The 17,402-nt window shown below is 41.7% G+C and overlaps 1 protein-coding gene and 1 long non-coding RNA gene across 3 annotated transcripts in view; one reads left to right on the forward strand and one right to left on the reverse strand.

The window, feature by feature from the left end:
* Positions 1-1,485: 1,485 nt before the first annotated feature.
* USP44 (ubiquitin specific peptidase 44) lies at positions 1,486-14,835 on the reverse strand. 2 transcript variants are annotated; one of them, XM_083573437.1, is made up of 7 exons: positions 14,687-14,826; positions 13,966-14,055; positions 8,626-10,125; positions 6,189-6,387; positions 4,439-4,547; positions 2,881-3,086; positions 1,486-2,375 (listed from the first exon to the last, which is right to left on the reverse strand). In XM_083573437.1, the coding sequence occupies exons 3-7, from the start codon at positions 10,048-10,050 to the stop codon at positions 2,176-2,178; spliced, it is 2,139 nt and encodes a 712-aa protein (XP_083429563.1). In that variant the 5' UTR covers positions 10,051-10,125; positions 13,966-14,055; positions 14,687-14,826; the 3' UTR covers positions 1,486-2,175. The 2 variants fall into 2 exon arrangements, with proteins under 2 accessions (XP_083429563.1, XP_083429562.1); XM_083573436.1 differs by lacking the exon at positions 13,966-14,055 and having other exon boundaries at positions 14,687-14,835.
* Positions 14,836-15,805: 970 nt separating this feature from the next.
* The window catches only part of LOC310743324, an 84,122-nt gene continuing 82,525 nt past the window's right edge, over positions 15,806-17,402 (forward strand). Inside the window, exons 1-2 of the long non-coding RNA XR_014538947.1 lie at positions 15,806-16,199; positions 16,754-16,974. This is a non-coding gene — a long non-coding RNA (uncharacterized lncRNA). The remainder of the gene's footprint in view (positions 16,200-16,753; positions 16,975-17,402) is intronic.

Consider the following 17,402-nt stretch of genomic DNA (forward strand, 5'->3'; position numbering starts at 1 on the left):
TCCCTTTAGTTTTGTTCTTGGTCTCTGCTTTTCTTTCTCTACAGATGTTCTCTTGTCCTATTTCTCTTTGCCCCTCCTGCTTCCTTTGCACAAACATGTTTCATTTACAGACGGGTCTTGTCCTAAAACTGTGGGGTGGGTAACCTTTGTTGGGGTCCAACTCCCATCAACCCCAGCCAGCATGCCCAGTAATCAGGGTTCAGACACCTGCACCCACAATGACACAATAGGCACCTGATGTGCTCAGAGGATGACTTTTAACAAATTGGTTCAAGCTCTTAGAACTTAACTAGTTGCTATGCTTAATTCTCTTTCATGGTGTTTTTTTAAATTGGGACATTGGGTTCTTTTAAGATGGTAGGGTTTTTTTTTGTAGCAGATAGGTTAACTGTTCGCTGTACTGGCCAACAAAGAAAAGAAAATATAGTACCCTTCTAGCTGAACAGTAGAAAACAGGCTGCAAATGAAGACATTTTGCTACTTAACATCAAATATTCATAGGCAATGCGTTTTGTGTTTAATAAAATATGTAGTCTTTATCTAGGTATCTCACTTATGTTGGGTGGCTATCAGTTCAAGGACTAGTAAGATTACAGTAATTAAGACAAATGTCTATGCTCAAGTTTCTGCCTTGTGTGCAAATAATCAGGGGACCTGCTGTGTTAAAAGGTCCTGAAAAAAGGGCTCTAACCATTATTTTTTGGGTTCTTCATGCAGAGAGAGTGCCTATTAAACTAGAGTATACAAAAGTCTTTTTCCTATCACCCCAGATAACTTTGAGAAGAAAGTGAATTAGGGACTTAATGCTTATTTTTATGTGAGCATGAGACATGCATTTTTCTGTGGCATTTGAGAATCTCTGCACAGACAGCTTCGCTGTATTCAGTTCTCCCCTCCCAGCCCTTTCTCTTGGGGTGGTGGAGTGCTTGAATTCCCTCTCTACGGGGAAACTTTATACAGTTCTCTGTGTACTTCAGAGTTGGAAGGATAGAAGACGAGAGAGGTTTTTGTATAAGCAATAACTTCCCTCCATAATTCACACTAGGGCAAGTCACCCAAAACTCCAAAATCCTATTTCCAGAGGGCCGGGAGAGCAAGGGTTTGTGTCTCTTGCTCAAAGATACCCCTCAGCTATCTCTGCATTTTAAAAAAAAAAATATTAGGAGCTTCACACTAACCGGTTCACTTTCACAGCACTTTTTTTGTTGGGAGGCAGATGTCCTCCAACAGACATCACAATGTAAGTCTGTCCCTCATGCTGGTTAGGAAGCGCTGAAGAATTCAGGAGGATTTCCCCCCCCCACACACACAGAGCAGCAGGCAGTTAAAAAAATTAAGCTCTTACCAATAAAAAAACCTTTTGCTTTGCTTATACAAAACAAATCACAGCCCACAGTACTCCTAAGTTTCACTTACACAGCTTCACTTCTTACATAGCCTATGGTCCTAAAGAAACAGATAAAAGACAAATAGAGCAACACAAGATTTTGTGAGGGCACTATCAGATTTGGGGTGTTTTATTGATACAGTAGAGAGGGGTAATAATTTGCTAGTTATTCTTCCCCTAGCACTGAGCAGTTGCACACACTGAATAAATATCTTGTTGCTTCTCCCCAGGACCTAGTGACTGAGTAGGTAATATGGTTTACCAAATGGAGGTAGGAAGCAGAGTTGTATTTTGCTCTCTGCAGGACTTTTCAGTTCAGAGGGGAAAGCAAAGTTCTACATTTTATACCATCTTGTTTTTTAAAATTCTGTGGAAGCAAGACATATGCCTGCAATGACTGGTACTTCAGGAAACATGGTATAAAATGCACATTTTTTATAAAAAAAAATCCAAAATTACACAAGTTGCTCACCAAAATTCCTTATCTATGTTTTCTACACCAAAATATCAAAATATAAAAATGCTGAGAAACAGCTTGAGGTAAGATTTAACAATTCAAATGGCAATTTTCTTTTAAAAAAATAGCTATACAGATATCCTAATAATTTTGGAAGTTAACTACCATCAATAAAAAGTATTTATACTAAAAAAAAATTTCCCCAAAACAAGTTTTCAGCTAGTACAAAAGGGTATGAAGATACATTGTACAATACTGCACTTACTCATCTCAACACATGTATAAGTGACAACTCTCAGACTTGTACTGTACATATTAAATTGGCTTTGGATTAGCTGTTACTATCTGCACTGGAACAATTAACCTCAGTATTTGGCTGTTTTCCAGATGGTGAGTCAAGAGCTGAAACTTTACAGTGTCCATTTGCCTGAGTAATTCGTTGAGTATAAAACAAGATGTAGGCCTGGGCCTTGCATACTTCTTCCATAGTGCACATGTTGAGCTTGGAATCATTGCAATGAACCCAGAATCCTAGAAGACAAGAGCAATAAAAGTATTGCAGCACTGGTTCTTGTAACAGATCAAAGGATTTTATGTATTGCAATATAAGAATACTACATTGTACACAGAAATAGCTGTACTCCCCCCACCAAAAGGATATATGCAGAACTGTCCAAATGACAGGTTGGCCTCTTTGTGCAGCATTCATTACAATTGTATAAGATTCCCCTGCTTAAAAGTATTGAGTTTAGGGAATGAAATATTCGTGCTAGCAAAATGATTAGCACTAGCACAATGGGACTCCCTGCCCCTTGCACCACCCAAAAAACTACTTTATGGATTGGGAGAAGCCCCAGAAAAGATTTAGAGGGAATATGGTGGGGTGGGGGGCATTACAGTTGCACAAAGAGAAATCCTTGCCCTGAAGGAACCTCCTTAACAATATGTTGAATATAACCCTTCTGTTGTGGCAGTGCAAGCTACTGTATCTACAAGGCAAGCTTAAATTGGATTTCAGATTCAAATTTGTTTGTACCTCCTTCTGAGTTATAGCAATAGGCAGTGTAGTGTCCTGAGCCAAAACCTTTCCCATGATGCATCACAACAGCAGACAGGTCATAGGTAAAGCAATCTGGAACAAGGGACTTGAGAGATTCTCTGCAGCAATAGGGCTCCATGTTGAGCGTCTGATCAAAGCTGACGTGCACACCAATCTTCTCACGATGATTACGTCCTGACCATCTTGGGTGATGAAAAGTATAAAAAAGTTATTTTCTATTTCTTGTTCTGTAGGGTACCTTCAACATAACTGGAAGTTTAAAAATCTCTATTTGTGGGCTAAAGCCTGTGAGTTTGTGTATCTCTTACAGTGTGGAAGCAGTTACAGAATCATAATTATAGGGCACCTTGTAGGCTAAGTCCTGCCGTCTGCAAAGTGCAGGAAATTCACAGGAGAATCCACAATAATAGTCTTTCCAGTCGCTACTAGAGAACCGTAAGTGAGAGAGAGTCCAACACTCTTACAGATTATTAGTTTCATTGTAGAACACTTTCTGTTGGAGGTTTCTTTTAATACTGTAACTTATGCCCACTAGATCAAGTCCTCATTTGCAAGACACTCCTTCATATCTGAAAAATTTCTTTATGTCCAGTGCAGAAGTTGGTTCCCTCACAACCACTCCCTCTGTGACAAATTTGACTGGTTTGTTCAAACCCAATTGACAAATACAGTCATACCTCGGGTTAAATATGCTTCAGGTTGAACGTTTTCAGGTTACGCTCCACGGCAACCCGGAAGTAATGGAATGCGTCACTTCCGGGTTTTGCCGCTCGCGCATGCGCAGATGCTCAAAATGATGTCATGTGCGGAAGCGGCGAATCGCAACACGCACAGACGGCAGGCGCGGGTTGCGTTCACTTCAGGATGCGAACGGGGCTCCGGAACAGATCCCGTTCGCATCCAGAGGTACCACTGTAAAATGTTTTTCTCTAATGCCACTGGTTCCTTAGGGATTTCCAGTCACAGACCCTGAGAGGGCCATTTAAGAGTTTCATAGAAGGGAGAATTTCACCAGTTGTGCCTTCCCCAATCATTCCCTAGAAGTAACAAGAAAATCTGAGGGAATTATTCCCTGCTTTGTAATTTACAAAGCATCTGTCTTTCCTATAGACTCTATGCTTCCTGGGGTCTCTTCCCACTTAAGATTTGCTTCACAGTGGCGCTTCTTGTCCCCGAGGCATATACAAGGTCTTAATTTAAGTCAAACAACTTTGCCTCACAGAAAACAGGCTGCTAACATTTGGATACTGACAACTTCATTCCTTGAGCACCTGAAATGTTCAGGAACACCTCAATATTCACACCAGTTCAAATCATTGTCAGAAGCTTCATCAAATTCCTTTAATGCAAAACAGTATTGATAACAGGTATAATATCCCTTGGGTTCTGGGTAGAGCGCACATTTTTATTGTAATCTCAAGAAGCATTCTTTATAATCCGACTAAATATACAGATCTATTTTTTTAAAAAAAACCCATTAAGGTTGCCAGCCCATTTTCCTTAATATGATAGCAAAGGTAGTTCACTACAGTACCTGAACCGCTTAAGGTGTAACCGCAGAACTTGAGGTAGTCGGCATACCATAAGTTGCTTCTGTGCTTCTGTGAGTATAATGGGCTTAGAAGAAAACTTCCTTCGTTTTGCTATGACAAGAAAAAGAAAATCCTCCACTCATATTCACAATAGATGCATTTTGTAGAAAAAAATAAATCAATGCACTCTGGATAATACATGCCAAACATAGGTTGCCTCAGTCTAGACTATAGCTTCTCAACTAAGAATTGGTTTAGAAGAATTTCTGTGTGTACAGTCAGTTTAGCAGGAATCCATTTTGGAGATATATTGTGGAAACGTTACTTGAACATAAAGAACATTCAATATGCAACTTTATATCAGTTATGTGGGGGTTGAAGATTTTCTGCAGAAAAAAACTAAGTTTGTGAATTGATACCAATTGCAAATAATTAGGAAAGCATGGCATTTTCAGAATTTCTAGCCTTGTTTACTATAAGCAAATAAAATAAACCAAATTAGGGCATCAGAAAATTTTATGAAATGAAAATTTTCTAAATAATACATTTCAATGCAATTTAGTTCAAAAAATTCCAGAAAACCCTTATTACAGGTGTATATGTTGGTGTAAAACGCGATGAGCTCCAGTGAAGTATGGATAATGTACTGATGCAATCCTGAGATGAGCACATGATATAAATACTAAAAAAAAAGGTACAAATGTAGATTGATAGTTTTGTTCCTTGAGATTACCTTTATATATCATATGACCTTATACTGTGAACTCAAGGGACTGTTCACACCTTGTTTTGCACATTTAACAGATGCACAAATAAGAGGTAATTTTTCTGATTGTGATGGTTAAAAATGTACTGGCAGTATCTGTCAGAGCCGCCCGAGGTCCCAGCTCACAAAGGACCAACGCTGCTTCGTTGTTAAGTACAAAAGTCTTTATTGAAGTTCAGTTTCACTTCCAGAGCCGCAGTGTGCGGCTCTACGTCTCAACTCTCAGACCGCTGATGCTCCGTCTGAGTCTCCTCCCCCCAGACACCAGTTTAAGACTCTAGCCTTACTCCACCTCTTCCTCTGTTCTTTCCGCCTCTGGTTCCGCCTGTCCGTTGGGGTCTCGCCCTTTCTAGACTCTTCTGACGCTGAATCCCCTGAGCCTTCCCCCTCCCTCCGGCGGGCTTTAGGAGCTGGTTCCCCATCCGGGTCTCCTGCTGTCCCCCGCGCCTATACATTTGAACTTGGCGCGCGCGCCCAGCCAGCAATTTTCCTCCTGACCGTTTCACTGCTGCTGTCACTGCTTCCCCCTCTGGGGGGGCTAGCTGCAACTGACCTCCCCTCCGTTGGAGGCGTGGTCAGCCCTGACTCACTTTCTCTCCCCGCTGGAGGAGACGCTGGCCCTGACACATGTGACTCTTCCCCCCCACTACGCTCTGGTGGGGAAACTGGTCCTGATCCCCCTCTGCTGCTTTGGGGTTCCCCGCTGGCTCCTTGTTTCTGGTGCGTCCCCCCTGGGACCCCCCCTTGCCCTGACCGTCGGCGCCCCCTTCTGGGAATCTTCTGATTCGCTGGAGAAGCTCATGGAATCTCTCGGGCCACTGTCATACTCCCCTACGCTGCCCTCGGATTCTTCCCCTTCGCTCTCCATTTCCTCTCTCCCCTGTGCTCCTGCTCCTGAGCCCCTGACAGTATCTATGCTCTTAACCAAAGCTAGGCCACATGTTACATGAAAGTCAGGTGCCCAAGTACATGCTGCCTTTACTCACTGTTGCACTGATCACAGGCATATATCTTTCCTTCCAATGCTTCAGTTTCTGTAAACTTGGCCAACATTTCCGTCAACAAGCATGGATGCTGACAGGTTGTCTCCTTTCCATTGCAGTGGTATCGTTCAGGAAATTCCAGTGACAGATCCCAGAAGGGTTCTATAGTATTAGACTTATTATCACACGCAAGACACGTTACCTGTCAAGACAAAAAAACCCACTTAATTTGACTCTCTAGCCCTCCCTTCTTTTGCAAGTGAATGTGCATACATATTGCAGATGTGAAGAGGAGGGGTGGAGCAATCCAAAACCCCAATCCTTCACACTGGAGGGGGTCTGGACAGAGTGGGAGGGGTCCCCCTGCCCAGCTCTGGTTAGTTCCACTGATGAAGAAGGGCATTTTGGGGATGGACTGGACCAGCATGAGATCTGCTGCAGTCAAGCAACGGCAACGGGCCCAATCCATGGTGGGAACTGACGCAATGAAGTGGCATTGGCCAGCGCAAACACTGAGACTATGGATGCAGTGCTGCCTGCATGAAGCCCTGTCGCTGGGGTTCAGGGGATTAGGACTGTGGCCTTAGCTGCTTTGTTGCTCTTGAAAGCCTCATCATCATCTTAAAATTGATTACATTTTTTTTAAAAAATGTAAAATTACAGCTCAGTGACAGTTGATGTCCTTCCATTTGACCCTTCATTTCAGTTTACATGACCCATCCTGAGAGCTGTTCATAGTGATTTTTCTTTCTCCATAGTTAATTGAAAAATGCTTTTCAACTAGGGCCCCAATTCTGAAAAGCCCTCAGTGCACTTCAAAAAAGCCAGATATGTGATGCTCTTTGTTATTTTCCACTGTAATTAATGCTGTTATTATTCTATCAATAAATATTTTATATATTACCAGTTTAATGTGTTTCATTAGTAGAGAGTCTTAATATTTATATTGTAGTCATTTTAGTATTTCCAGCGGGGGGGGGGGGGGGAGATACATTGTTTCATTACCTGTATATAAAAAAGTGTATCTTGAAAGGGAACATTAAGTGGGCATTCATGGGTATGGTGCAAAGGTTTCTAGGAAACAAGTCTAAAGTAGTTGAAAACTAGCAAATGCAAGGTAAAGCAAATGAGAGGAGCGGAATAAGAAGTAAAATACCCCTCAATGATTAATCAAACTGCTGAAATCTAGGGATAGAACAATAGTGCAATTGCATTATTATGCTGACTGTGAAACTGTGGGTCCAGGTGAAGTTTCCAAACCCAAGCAGTTCAACTCCATAGGGCAGGCATCCCCAAACTCAGCCCTCCAGATCCCTAGCTAATAGGACCAGTGGTCAGGGATGATGGGAATGTTAGTGACTCAAGCAAGGTTCTCCTGTGTACAGGCTTCTGTACATGAATTACCACAAAATACAGTAAGTACTTACAAGCTCCCGGTAGTATTTTTAATACCATTTAGGAATCTGCACATCAAAACTACAGAGGGCATTCTGATAAGTTATTATAGTTGCAATTAACAGACCAGAGCAGTCCCAGTAAAATCAGTGGTGATGCTCTGAGTCAAGTGAATTGTGCAGAAAATTGCTTGAAATGCTATTACTCTCACTTCCTTAAAGATAAAAATCAAGCTGACAGAAGGCTGATTAGATTAACATTTTTAGATGAGTACATTTTCATATATAGCAAAGTATCAAATACATGTGAATTTAAATCATTAGATTTTTACTGCGTATGAAGTAGAAAAGTTATAACAGCTGCAGACACTTATTCTACTGGCATGCATTATACAAACATCCCAATTCAGTGATGGAAATTTAAGTCAGCTTTGACCGGAAAGCCCCATGTTCCAGATCTCAATTATCTTAGTATGGGTCTCAAATCACAACAACCTGCAGCAAGTTGCATGTTTTTACTACACATAAAAAGTGTCTGATTTATAAGAGGCTAATAATTACTCTATTTTTTTCTCCTGGAGTAGTAGATTATGCTGTTTAATTTTATCAGTGCTTAAAGAAAATAATTAAAATAGAAAGGAAAGCTGGTTTAGATGTTGGTTTAGTAGCACTCTGATATGGTCATGCCATGAATGATCAGTATGCTCTCCGGAAGAGTAATGGAGATACTCCCTTCCAACAGCCATACCTTTAGACTCCAACTTAATGTCTTCTTGCAAGCTTGAAATAAATGAATAGCTGTAACTACCGACAATCAGTACCTTTCTGTATCTCACAGCATTCTATATTTTCTTGTGCGTTCTTTAAAAAGTTATTTTCTCACACTTAATCTACACAATCCATGAAGGCAATATATTTAAAATATTTATTAAAAGAGACTACACCCCACTCCAATGATAACAGTAAAACGAGTCTTCATTTTGACCCATTAATTTACATTAATATTTTAAATCATTGCAGAGCTTTGTGAATGCAACACAACATACCTGGCTTAAAAGCTGTCCATGAAAAATTGTATTGACCACATTCAAAACCTGTTTAATGAGTTTCCTTTGAGAAGTGGGGATGAGGGCTGGGCATTTTGTACGAGCTGTCTCCAATTCTTGCTGTACTTTATCCAAAAGTTCACAGAGAAATTCCTGAGCATCTTGCTGGGCATAACCACGAAAGGCTGGGATTAGTCTCCACACAGAATGGAGCATGGCAAATGGAGATACCAAAGCCCACTTGCCAGACCACATGACTTGAAACAATGTATGCAGCTCATGACAAAGAGAAATGTACTTTGAGCTTGGCTCCTTAGGCTGAATAAGTTCCATATTTCTGCTATTTGACGCTCCACCACTTAAGCCTGATGAAACACTAGATCGCCTTGCAGAAGACTCCTTGTCCTTAAATTGACTTTTGTTCACATGAAATACAGAGCCGGCAGATGGAGAATGTTTAGAAGATGATCTTGTTTTGCCATTGGCTGCAGCTGCTAACAACTCTTGAGTTTGGTTCAAATCAAGCTTTAAAAAACATTCCCGAAATATGAGCAAATGACTCAATACCTGGAGAACAGAGTTCATATAACATGTATTCCCCAAGTTGCGTAATCCTGTTACACCGGGAGTCACAGTAGGCCTTCGTTTAACTGGAGAGTCATTAATTTTTTTTAATTTTACATCATCTGAGGTAGCTGTTACTTTCAGTTCTACAGCAGAGTCCAAATTCTGTGACATTTTTAGTGCATAGAGTGATATTTTTGAGGATTCCTTATTTTGATTTTGCAAGCGAAAGCTCTTTCTTGGAGGCATTTTTTCCATTTCTTCTTTCAACTGGCGCTTTCTCTCTTCTCTTTTCTTCTTAGCATTGATCCTTCTTTCTTCTGCTTCTTCCCTTAGCTTCTCTTCTTCTAAAACCCTTTTCCCACTTGGTGTCAGTTCAAACCAAGATCTAAAAACTTTGCCCATTAATGCATGCCTCCTGTGCCATAGAGCTGTGAACATACGGTCTTGATTACGAAGCAAGGCTTGAGCACTATTATGGGAAAGGTAATCACTTGTGCCCATCGATCGCAAAATCCTGCCACTGCGAGTAGTACAGTCATAATTCTGACTCTTGATTGCATTTAATGTACTTCGCAACAGCTTTAAATCCCCAGTTGCATTATCATTAAGAACATAGTCATCACAAAGGTAGCAGAAAACATACAGCTCATTCACTTCTAATGCCACTGGATGACTGCTTTCCTGAAAGTGCTTTAGTGCATGTTCTTCAATGTATCTTCCACAAGCAACATGTGAGCAGCTGAGGCAGGCCCATACAGATTCTGTAGTATTGCATACCATGCAATGCCACTTGTGAGGATTTACAATGGAATGGTCTTGGGCAAGCCGAAGTCTTCCTACATGTTTACACTTATCCATTCTCAATACTATAATGTTAATGAAATGCTACAGAAATTCATCTTCCAAAGGGTTTCTCAGTCTTTGCATTTTGACCTGCAAGCGGAAACAAAAATTAGCTTCAGCTTTTTTTAGGATGTAAGAAGAATCTGCTGAATCAGATCAAAGACCCACCTAGTCTAGCGCCCTGTTCTCAGAGTGCCCAGCCAAATGCCTCCAGCAAACCTGAAAGCAGGACATGAACTTAGCAGCACTCTCCTCACTCATCCTCTACAACAACTGGCATACCACCTTAGATACAGAAGCAATCATTCCTTGTAACCATTGATGGCAGTTTTCCTCCATTCCATAGCATGGTGTTGGACTAGATGGCCCTTGGGGTCCCTCTCCCAACTCTATGATTCTACAAATTTGTCTAACCCCAATTTAATGCTGTCCAAGTTGGCAGCCTACAATCCATCTTATGATAGTGAATTCTATGTCTTAACTATGGACTGTGTGAAGTACTTCCTTTTTTTGTCCTGTAACTTCCAACACTCAGCTTCACTACATGATCCTGGGTTCTAATACTATGAAAGGAAGAGGGGGGGAAACTTATTTCTATCCACCTGCTTCACTTAATGCATAACTGTACACACCTTTATCATGTTCCTCCTTACGCCAAATGTCAAAATCATTCCCCATAGGAATAAATTCTTCAGTATGGCAGAACCTTTTCCGTCTATCTGAAAATTTGCCCTAATCAGCATGAAGCATCAGTTTAAGACACATCTATTTAATAAATCACGGCTCAAGGTGGTCCACTGACAAATATTAGGATGGGGCACAGCACTTACACTTGTCACTACATCTGTATACCATGACAAACAAGCCCCATGTGCCCTTGTAAAGGAAGATTATGAAACTTTAGCCTGACAAGGAGTCAAACTTTACTGGATACTCCCATTGTTTCATTAGCACATATCATTCTGTTCAGCGTTGCACCTATTCCTATCTACTGAATTACAACTTCATAAATATAGCATTTTAAAAACTCAGTTTAGAAACACTTTTTTTAATTAGCTAAGCAGTGTACATTAATTAGTATAAAATATTTATAATTAAATACTGATAATAATAATCAGGCTTTAAAATGCTGATAAAAATCAACAGAATCTTAAGAACAATAAACATAATTAAATTACATGTCTGGGTAGGCTTCCTTAAACAAGGAGGTTTTTAGCAGGCATAAAAAACCCCACAAAAAACAGTGCAATGAAGACACCTGCCTGATATTGATAGGCACAGAGTTCCAGAGCATAGATGCTGACACATACTAAAATATTTTCCTCACAAGTGCAGAATGGATATTATATGGCACTTGTAAAACTGCCAGTACCACAGCTTGAAGAGGTCAAGTAGGCACATATGGAGAGGCAATACTTCAAGTAAAAGAGTTGACGGTTTTATATACTAATTGAAACAAGCCAGAAGCCAGGAGAGTTCTGTGAGCAGAAGTATTATATGTTGACAGGATCTTACTCCTGTCAGCAATTGTGCTGCAGCATGCTGTACTAACTGTAGTTTCCAGGTCAAGCACAAGGAAAGCCTCACATAGAGCACACTGTAATAATCAACCATGACTTTACCAATGCTTGGCCTACTGTGCTCAAACTATTCTGGTCCAGGGACAACAGCAGCTCCCGTCAACAGTCGGAGTTGATAAAATTATTATTTATTCAATATCTATACCGCCCTACACCCGAGGATCATAGGGAGGTTTACAATATAAAAACACAAATATGTATAACATAGTAACAAACAAAAACAACACAGGCGGTTTAAAGGGCCATAGATAAAAGGCACCCCTGGTCACCCTTAGATTTTGCACCACAGACAATTTGCTGAATTTTCCCTCATGGGGTCCAACTTACAAACAGTTGGGACTCAAGCTCAGCTTACTTTTTCTCATTCAGCCACCAGGCATAATTGAACATAGTTTAATAAGATGTGCATTATGCCATTTTATGTGTAAATCACCCTGATAATTATTAGATTCTTTCTTTCCCTTCTACCTTTAGCCATTTTTTGTTAAATAAAAAGTCCAAAATTCTTAAGTCTTTTCATTGTAGATTCTAATGCAAGAGTAAAAAAATGAATATAAAAATGCAACAAAAATGCTTTCCTACAGTTAAATAAACAGAATACCTGTAGATCAAGGTTTTCTGGCTCACGTCTTAAATACAATTTTGAAATAACTGAGCAAATAGCCTCAATATATATCATTTCACTTTAAATACAGTCCTTCTACCTGCTGTCCTACCTCACTGACAAAATGCAAAAGTAAAAAGTAATCATTCCTTCTTTGGCCTCTACACATCATTAAATAATCACAGAACAGGAATCTTTAATATGAAATAGAAAGTTAAATATAAATGCAGTAGCTTAACTTATTACTAATACAATTAGGTACTCAGTGCTAGATGCAAGTCAAAAAATATGAACTCCTACTATCATAAATCAGTATTTACACACAGGACTCAAATTATTTTCATCACTAAGCATCACATTGTTTAAAGGAACAATTCCCAAACTGGTGCAGTGCAGATGTCAAGCACAGAAAGTAAGTTACAAATGTTAAGAGCTGTGTAGTAGAAATTAAATGGTGAATGTTAGCATGTATAACCAATACATGATAAATCTGGTCTAGTACTTTAAAATTGCATCTTAGCAGTACAGTCCTATACATTAGGAGTAAGCCCCAGTGAATTCAATGAACTTACTCCCAGTTAAGTTTGTATAGGATTACAGCCTAACAGCACAATCCTAACTATGTCTAGTCAGAAGTAAGTTGTATTGAATTCAATGGGGCTTACTCTCAGATAGGCAAGGAAAGGTGGGGGTATAGGGGGGAATTAACATCTTACTACAATCATTTACTTCTTACAATGAAAAGTGTTTCTTTGGCTGCAATCCTAACTATGTCTACTCAGAACTAAATTCAAAGTGGCTTACACCCAGGTATGTGAAGTTAAGACTGCACCCTGAAACCTAGATCTTCATGACCTTTCCATGTAATAAAGTTCATGCACTACCAAAGTAATTTAAGTACATAAAAACTTAACAAATCTCAACCTTTTAGCATTATAATCACTTGCCATCATTAAAGTCACAAACTTTTGTGTAAAATATACTACATGCAGTACTCCTTTCTACATAATCACTGTTAACCCAAAATTCTGTAAATAATAGGCTGGCTTTTTTGCATACAGTTTTGTTTCACTCCAATTTACATTTAATTGCAGCTCCATGCTGACCTATTAGGAAATCTACTAGTTCACATTGTTTCATAGATTTCTCCCTCCCATTATCTTCTGATACTTTTTCAATGAGTTTTATGCACACAAACCCTAAGTAACAAAGATTCAAAAGGTATGCCTTATTGTCAGTTACTCAACACAACAGAAGAGTTCAAGTGTGGGGCCAAGTGTGAATGCTTATTCTAAGAATGATATTATAAATCATATAAGATTTATTAAGAAAATGTTTCCTCTACTCATTCTGGTCACTAGCTTTTTTTTTTAACACATTCATTTGTGATACTCCTATCAGTGGATGTTCTTTAAGAAATTGTGTTTGCAGACACAGCCTTCAGGTGCATAATCAAGATCACTTAAGATATATTTAGTAGTCCTTTGTATTCTCAATCAGGATAGTTAAGGGACAGTAAATAGACAAGTTTCTCCAATTTATCTTTCTTCTAATCTGTTCACCTAATCTATGTCAGCTATTACCAACAGGAAGTATTCCAGATCAATGAGGTTGCAGGTGCCAACTTCCAAAATACAAGAAATATGTAAGGAAGGGTGGATGTAAGTAAGATGAGACTTATTAATTCAGAGGAAGTGACAACATACTGAGGTGTATTAACCTCGACTTTCAAAAGACACTACAAACCTATTCCAGGTGCAACAAGTGCTTCCTTTGAAAGATAAGAGTTACATCTCTGAAAGTAAACATCTCAACAGGTCCGCAGAAATCTGTTCCCTTTAAAATAAATAAATAAATCAAGGCAGAAGTAAAAGCTAGACACCCATTTCCACAGCATAAAAAGTTTTTAACACACTTCCTTCCTATCCCACCATCTCAAAACGAAAACGTCTAGTCATCCAGAACCGGCTTTAACCTATGGAGGCCGATAACATGGGGACCGTCTCCACACGAGCAAGTTACCTATAAAACATTTGTGCGCGCGTGAATCAAGATGCACATCGGGAAACCAGCCCACTCGCAATTATTTAAAAGGATGCAGCTAATCCAGCGCCCCCGACCAGCGCCCCCGGGACTCCCAGCACTCCGAGGGGCGCCTCCGAGCCCCCTCTTTCTCGTCCCAGGATAAGGGAAGGAGCCTCTCGACGGGATGGCGAAGAAGCCGAGGGAGAGAAGTTTCTCCTTCCCGGCTCCTTCGAAGAGGCGCCAAAACCCCAGCTCGGGAGCGGGGGCTTCCCGGGTGACGGGAAGAGCAGCGGAGGACACTACTTGGAAGAAGTAACGGGCTGCTGCCTCGCTCTCGGAGCGCCTGGCATCCCCCGGCTGCCCCCGACCGGACCCCCCCGCGCCACCCCACCCGCCCCGCCTCCCGGAGCGCCTGGGTGCGCCAGAGCCCGCCAACTCTCACCGGACCGGCTCGAGCCATGTCCCTCTGCTTGCGGCGCGCTCCCGCTCAGCCGCTCAGCCCCTCGCGCAGCCGTCGTCCCCGGCGCCAGCGCCCGCCAGCAGCAGCCGCCGCCATCTTGTGCTCCCCGCGCCTCCAGCTTTTCAGTGTCACAAGCAACCGCCCCCTCGGCCGCGTCAGCGCCGCGCCTCCCTCGAGCGGCTCTCTCGCTCGCACACGCAGCGGGGATCCCGCGGGCGGCGCTTGCCTCGTGGTCCTCGGTGGAGTCCCGCTCGAGCGTCTCTCTCTCGACCTGCCATAATAAGAGCCCTTCGCCATGTGCTGCCTCCGCCTCCCCTCTTTGGGGGTTACTATTGAGCCAAGGTGGGACATGGGAAGCTGTCTGACACCGAGTTCAGACCGTTGGCCCATTCAAGCTCAGCATTGTGGTCACTGACTGGCAGCGGCTCTTCGGAGTTTGGGACAAGGGTCTTTCCCAGGGATCCCTGCCAGGCGGTGCCTCAGATGCGTCTGCTGCACCGCGGCCCTTTCTGAAGGTGAAGTCTGGCGGCCTGGCTGCCGCCCGCCCCAATGCATAAGGTGGCCTTGGCTGCCTGTCTTGGATTGGGTCCCTGCTCTTCTCCCCAGCGTACCAAGAGGACAGGAGCGACTGAACGCTGTTAGGGCACCACACAGAGAAGGTGGAGTGTATGGAGGCTCCCGCAGCCGAGCAGCCTCCTCTTGCCAAGACTCTTTGGCCGCTACAGCAGGAGTAGAAGCTGATCTTGCTCTTCATTTGCTTATGTGCTTTTCCCGGACATCCATCCTTCCCCGTCAAGCTGCCCAAAGAGAAGAGCGAGCGAGCAGAAGCGCCAATTGCCTCTTTAATAATGGTCAGCCCTCCTCCTCTGCTGTTCCTGGGCAGCCCCACTTGGCCTAACTAACTAACTTTGCAGAGGGAGAGTATTTACATTTCTTGTTTTAAAACTGAGTGCCATCGAATATAAGAAATAAAATAAGAATTTTACCTACAATTAGAAATCAATATGAATCTTTGATGCAGATGCACTGTGAGCCGCCTGAATGGAAATTTGTGGGCATGCCTCCTTTTGGGAACCCCTGCTGTAAAACATATGTGGAAGAAAGAACCACTTATGCAGCACTTTAGATCCACTCCCTGCCCCCTGTTAAGGTGTGAGGAAGCATGTCTTTAAAAACACTGCACCTCCTGCCATGCAGGAAGACAGGGTCATTGTCTTGTTTCAGATGCTTCTTTCAGGCCAGAGAACAAAGCTCTCCATTAGCAACATGATAGAGCTTATGCACATGGATGTAGTAGGAAGAATTCTTCCTTTAACAGACATAGCTGTATTCCGAACAGTAAGCTATAGGAGTTGGGTCAGCTTGGGCTGGAGAGCACAGCCCTATAACATTGCAGATATTTTGAGGACAAAACAGGCTGCGAACAAAGCCAGAGTTAGGCTGTGAATCTGGAGTGTGCAGGAGTACTAGCAGAGGAAAGAATCACTGGTAAAAGGTATGTGGTTCAAAACAATATCCCATTAGGTTTTAGGTTGCATTATCATCTGTATTATTGGTTGATATGACAACCAATGTGAGGTTCCTCCGGCCTCATGAGAAGCCTCTTCAGTAGGGTTGGTGACTGTGGGCCCTGCCCCCCAGGCCAGGTAAAAGGGCCTTGCAGGGAGCGGCCTCACAGCTGGCCTATGTTCCTCCGGCCTCATGCAGCTACCTCTACTACAAGTAGAGGCCACCACAATGTCCACCCCTTACTTTAGGGAAAGGCCCTATAAGGTGGTTTACAATAAAAATGTCAAAAACAAATTTAAAAGAATAGACTTTCAAATTCTTCTGGGATAGTTCTAAGAAACGTGCCAGAGTGTTCCATTGGAGTAAACGTGTTTTATGTTTTAAGCAGAAAACAAATACAAAAATCTGAAATACAGATTATTGCCAAATCTGCAATCCTATACAGACCATCTTTGCTGTGAGCCATCGATTTTTAGAGTTGGAAGGTATCCCTATAATAATAATAATTTATTATTTATACCCCTGGCTGGGTTTCCCTAGGGTCATCTAATCCAATCCCCTGCAATGCAGGAGTTTTGAGGAAATCATCCATGCTAGATGACCTGCTCCCTGCCTTGCAGGCCTTTTTCCACCTGGGCTGGGAGGGCAGGGCCCTGACTGACTCCCTCCAGCTAGAACAGACCCAAGTCATCAAGCCTGAGCTTCCACAGCCACTGCCCGCCATGAACCACCATTGGCAGGATTGACAGCAACAGCAGCAGGTATGGTCTGAGCTTATGATAATATTTTAGTCCTGTTAATTAAGTTGTTTTGAATGTATACTTTATACTTGACTTTCTTCAGTAATGTTTTATTCTGGATTGTTTTATTTTATGTTTTAACGTGCTGTAAACCACTCTGATAGTATTTTTTTAAATAAATACCGGTAAATAAAATGGTATAGAAATGAAATTAATAATAATCATAGGAACTTGGGAGTAAGCCCCACTGAACATCATAGTAAGAGTGCAGTTTTCCTATTTAATTCATTAGAAATAAATAAATAAATAAATATTTTAATACTTCAAGCTAGTATCTCAGCAGCATAACCCTAACAGTGCTATGGAGAAATAAGTTTAAGTGATTTCAGTGGGATTTACTTCCTGGTAAATAGGTAGTCTATAATTGCTTTGCACTTACCTGGGAGTAG

The sequence above is a fragment of the Podarcis filfolensis genome (genome assembly GCF_964270895.1).
Source record: "Podarcis filfolensis genome assembly, chromosome: 10".
NCBI lineage: Eukaryota > Metazoa > Chordata > Lepidosauria > Squamata > Lacertidae > Podarcis > Podarcis filfolensis.

Excerpts from the sequence above, each read along its gene's own strand:
- USP44 (XM_083573436.1), bottom strand. The coding sequence starts at position 10,050 with ATGGATAAGTGTAAACATGTAGGAAGACTTCGGCTTGCCCAAGACCAT. Across the intron at positions 4,548-6,188 it reads TGCCTGTGATCAGTGCAACA|CAAAACGAAGGAAGTTTTCT; the intron begins GTGAGTAAAGGC and ends TTCTTGTCATAG. Across the intron at positions 2,376-2,880 it reads TTGCTATAACTCAGAAGGAG|GATTCTGGGTTCATTGCAAT; the intron begins GTACAAACAAAT and ends CTTGTCTTCTAG.